The sequence below is a fragment of the Pocillopora damicornis genome, chromosome 4 (assembly GCF_964200805.1).
Source record: "Pocillopora damicornis chromosome 4, jaPocDami1.2, whole genome shotgun sequence".
In the NCBI taxonomy this organism is placed as follows: Eukaryota; Metazoa; Cnidaria; class Anthozoa; order Scleractinia; family Pocilloporidae; genus Pocillopora; species Pocillopora damicornis.
In genome coordinates this window covers 3,364,741-3,369,740 of record NC_142673.1, presented here as the reverse complement: position 1 = coordinate 3,369,740, position 5,000 = coordinate 3,364,741, and the positions used below count along the sequence as shown (strand labels likewise).

The following is a 5,000-nucleotide window of genomic DNA, read 5'->3' as shown; positions in this document are numbered from 1 at the left end:
GAACACGCGAGACAACTTGCTGCAATTAACTTCTTTAATTAAAAATCACTATATACAGGTTTTACTCATAATAATATAGGTTAAGTCAATGATCACGTGATTACGTACGATCCAATAAGCATGCGCTCAACAGCAGGTATTATGTCAACACAACATTCCCCCATACTTATTTACGAGATTAACCTGAGTGTGTAAACATTATTCGTCATAACCTAAACGAATTGGAGGCTTGCGGGTACGACTGGGGTAACGAGCGGGTTGGTCGGCGTTCGGTGATAGGTTTGCGCTCTCCCTGTTTGACGCTCCTTTATGCGCGCTCTCGCCCGGTTCATTTTCTCCCTCTCCAACTTCGGAGTGTTCCGGCAGGGATTCGGGCTGTGGCATTTCGTAGTTCTGGTTTGGAACAAGTGGTATCGGCGCTTTCACACTTGTTTCAGAGGTGTGGTGGTAACTCTTGCCACGCATTTGGTCTACGTGCCGTCTCCACACTTGCTCTCCGATTTGTGTTTTATACGACACTGGACCCGTGCGTTCAACTACAGTGGCGTCTAACCATCTTGGTTCACCTCGAAAGTTTTGGACTAATACCTCTTCTCCGATCGAAAATTCACGTTCTTTCGATTTGCGGTCATATTCTGCCTTGTCGTACGCTTGTCTGTCGAAAATCTTGCGACCTAAGTTTGGACGGAGTAGGTCCAATCTAGTTCTCGGTCGGCGTTTTAAAAACAATTCAGCCGGTGCTTGGCCTGTCACGCTACTAGGCGTCGTTCGATTGCTGAATAGAAACCTCGCCAAGCTCTGCGTTATTGACGAACTTTCTTCAGTTTTGAAGTATTGCTTGAAAGTTTGAACGAACCGTTCCGCCTGTCCGTTTGATCTCGGATGATACGGTGCGATTAGCGTGTGTTTAATTCCATTTTGTTTCACAAAATTTTCAAATTCTCGCGAGGTAAACTGAGGACCGTTGTCGCTCACTAATTGCATCGGTACCCCGTATCGAGCAAACATATTTCGTAGTTTCTCGATCGTTGACTCACTGGTCACGCTAGGCATTATTTCTACTTCTAGCCATTTGGAGTGACTATCGACTACTACAAGAAACATTTTATTCATGAACGGACCAGCGAAGTCGATGTGAATTCTCTGCCATGGCTTGTCCGGCCAATCCCACGGATGCAGTGGTGCGGTTTGCGGCTTATTTCGTGTTAATTGGCACTTAGCGCAATCACGAACTACGGAAGCGATGGATTGATCTAATTTGGGCCACCACACATGGAGTCGTGCGAGTGACTTCATCCGCACAATTCCAGGATGCCCTTCATGCAATTCTTGCAACACCCGTTCTCGCAAAGAACTCGGAATTACAACACGGATTCCCCACAACAAACAACCTTCTTCTACGGTGAGTTCATTCCGTCTTTGATAGTACGCGCGGACAGCCGAATTTTCGTCATCGCTCCATCCTGTCATTGTATACTCAACCACTCTGGACAACACTGGGTCTGCCCGTGTGGCCTTTCGGATCTGCCCTGCGGTTAATGGCAAGGATCCAATTTGTAAGGAATTTATCAACTTAACTTCATCGAATTCCTCTGAGTTGTCTCCAACAGGCAACGGCAATCGGCTTAAACAGTCTGCGTTCGCGTGTTTCAGCGTTGACCGATACTCTATTTCGTATTGGTATGCCGACAACAAAATTGCCCATCTCTGCAGTCTCGCGGCAGCTAGGGTTGGAATACCGGTTTTCGGACCTAGCAACGTCACTAAAGGCTTGTGATCGGTTACCAACGAAAATTTTCGTCCATACAGATATTGATGAAATTTCTTAATTCCGAAGATTATACTGAGGGCTTCTTTCTCGATTTGCGCATAATTTCTCTCGCTCTTGTTCAACGTGCGCGACGCGAAAGCGATTGGTTTTTCCTCGCCGTTCGGAAATACGTGTGAAATTACCGCCCCTACACCATAATGCGATGCGTCAGTGTCTAGCTTAAGAGGCAAACTGTTCTGATAATGCACCAAAACTGGGGCCTTCGCTAATTTGTCTTTAAGTTTTGCGAACGCGTCCTCTTCCGATTTCGACCATTTCCATTTGATTCCGTCACGCAATAGCTCATTCAAGGGATGCGTTATCATTGAATAATTGCTTATGAATTTAGAATAGTAGTTAACTATTCCGAGAAACGATCGAAGTTGTTGTTGATTCTCAGGAGCCGGCGCGTCACGGATTGCCTGAACCTTCTTCTCAATCGCGTGCAACCCGCTTGCATCGACTCGATATCCTAGATACTCGACTGATGGTTGCATGAACTTACACTTGCTTAGCTTCAATCTTAAGCCTGCGGTTTCCAGCCTTGTCAGCACCTCGCTGAGATTACTAACGTGTTCTTGATCGTTTTTGCCTGATATCAAAATATCATCTACTCGGCAAACGACCATTGGTATTGCTTGCAATACTTGCTCGATTTTAGACTGAAAAATAGCGCTTGCGCTGGAAACGCCAAAAGGTAGTCTAGTAGGTCTATATAATCCCTTGTGAGTGTTAATCGTTACAAATTCCCTCGAGTTCTCTTCCAGTAATATTTGCTGATAGGCGCGCGATAAATCTAGCTTCGTAAATTTTTCTCCGCCGCTCAATGCAACAAACAACTCCTCAGGATTTGGGAGCGGATGTTGATCTACTTCTAAAGTGGAGTTAACGGTCACTTTATAGTCCCCACAAATCCTTACGCCCCCATCTGATTTCACTACGGGTACTATGGGCGCTGCCCAATTAGAGAAGCGAACTTTCTCTAACACTCCCATATTCTCTAGCCGATCAAGCTCTTGCTCGATAGCGCCCTTAATTGCATGCGGCACTGGTCTAGGCTTATAAAATTTGGGTATGGCTTCGGGTTTAACAAATAATTGAGCCTTTACATCTTTCAGTGTTCCTAATTCATCCTTAAATACTTCTGGATGTTTATCTAATACTCTATCAAGTTCATTACTTATCTTCTTGATTGTAGGCCAATTGAGTCTAATTTTGGAGAGCCAATTGCCTCCAAACAGACTCGGGCCGCTTCCCTTGATGATTTGTAAAGGCAGGTTCTCGGTTTGGCCTTCGTACTCAACGTTCACCATTGCTTTGCCGAGGACTGTCAGTGGTTCCCCAGAGTAGGTTGACAGCCTCGCGCTCGATTGTTGGAGTGTTGCCGTTGGACACGTCTCTTTCCACGTTTCCTCTGACATCACCGACAGAGTCGCACCAGTGTCCAATTCCATAGGGATCTTTGAGCCATTCATGGTGATGTGAATGAGGATCGCTGGTTCAGCTGTTTCGTCCTCCACTTTGAAAATGCTGAAGTTTCCCGCTACGCCTTGCTCGTCTTCCAAGTAGTGTACTGGGTTGGACCTTTTTGAGGCATTTTCTCTCTCTTGTTTAGCGGCTCCCTTCTTTCGGCAAACCTTTTGGATGTGCCCCTTATTTTGACAGAAATGACACGTTTGATCCTTAAACCTGCACGTTTGTGGTGTGTGGTTTCCACCGCAACGGAAACACGATTTTTGCTCCCTTGGCTTTCTGCCCTGCTTGTTTTGCGTACGTGCTGGTAACACATTGATGTTTGAGGGCGGTGCCGTTGGTCGGAAATGGTTTGCCTGCTTTTCTGCTGACTCCATAGCTATGGCCGTTTCAAGGGCCTTTTTCCAAGTTAGCTCGGTTTCAGTTAGCAGCCTCTTTTGAATTTGCCTGTTTCGCATACCACAGACAAATCTGTCCCTTAATGCTTGCTCGAGGAATTCCCCGAATTCGCAACGCTCTGAGCACCGTTTTAATGCTGCGGCGTAATCTGCCACTCCTTCCCCTTCATCTTGATCACGCTTGTGAAAGTGAAAACGCTCCGCAATAATGATTGGTTTCGGTTGGAAGTGGTTGCTCAACGTTTTTAACAGCTCTGCAAGTTTGAATTCTGAAGGCTTGGCTGGGGCCTTTAAGTCCCTCAATAGGTTGTAGCTTTTGCTTCCGACGCTCGTCAAGAACACGGCTACGATCTTCTTTTCGTCTTTCAGCTCGTTCGCTATAACGTATTGCTCAAATCGTTCAGCATACGAATTCCAGTCCTCCTTCGCTGGGTCGTAGGATTCTATCGATCCTATGGTAGTCATCCTCGTCGCCAGTTGTCGTGTTCTAACCGACTAAAAGATTCAGTTCCACTATACGGAACACGCGAGACAACTTGCTGCAATTAACTTCTTTAATTAAAAATCACTATATACAGGTTTTACTCATAATAATATAGGTTAAGTCAATGATCACGTGATTACGTACGATCCAATAAGCATGCGCTCAACAGCAGGTATTATGTCAACACAACAACCTGTGATGATGACGCACTAGGAAGAAGAAGAAAAAACGGTATTACTCCAACGACAACGGAGCGATCGTTTCAAATTATGATAAAGATAATGAAAAATAATTGCCTGGGCCTCGAGGTGAGACAGTGTTGAAAAAGAAACAAACATGTTACTTTCACGCAGCGAAGACATAAGATACAAAAAAAAGCTAACCGGGACATATTGAATCCCGTTGGAATATTTCGGCTGAATCGCTCTTTAATCTTTTGGAGAGTCTGTGATTTCACAACATTGAGCAATATGGCGTCGCTTTGAGCAGTTGGTTACGTAGTTCAATGTTGTACAACCACTAACAGTTCAAAAAACTGATGAGGGCCGAGCGATTTAGCCGAAGTATTTCCACTCAAATAAATAAATACAAGTCATATTCTATCAAACATTATGGTGTTGAAATACGTTTCTAGAAATGAGCTCTTGCATAATCTTTCCATTACTTTTATGAACCTCTTATAAATAAATGGTTTGACCCCTAAGAAAAAATTCGTATGTATCTTCTGATTATCCGCTGCAGAGTAATCCTAAAGAGGTCTGTTGTCATTTGTAGCTAATAAAATTTAGACAACTTGGTGGAAGTCTTCTCCTAACTCTAGGAAGAACATTATCAG

The 5,000-nt window shown here is 44.5% G+C and overlaps 1 protein-coding gene across 1 annotated transcript in view; it reads right to left on the bottom strand.

Moving 5' to 3' along the window:
- Positions 1-5,000, bottom strand: part of LOC149046488 (uncharacterized) — an 8,179-nt gene that overhangs the window by 1,344 nt on the left and 1,835 nt on the right. Inside the window, exon 3 of the mRNA XM_089202471.1 lies at positions 4,359-4,374. Within this exon, the coding sequence (XP_089058597.1) occupies positions 4,359-4,374 (16 nt within the window). The remainder of the gene's footprint in view (positions 1-4,358; positions 4,375-5,000) is intronic.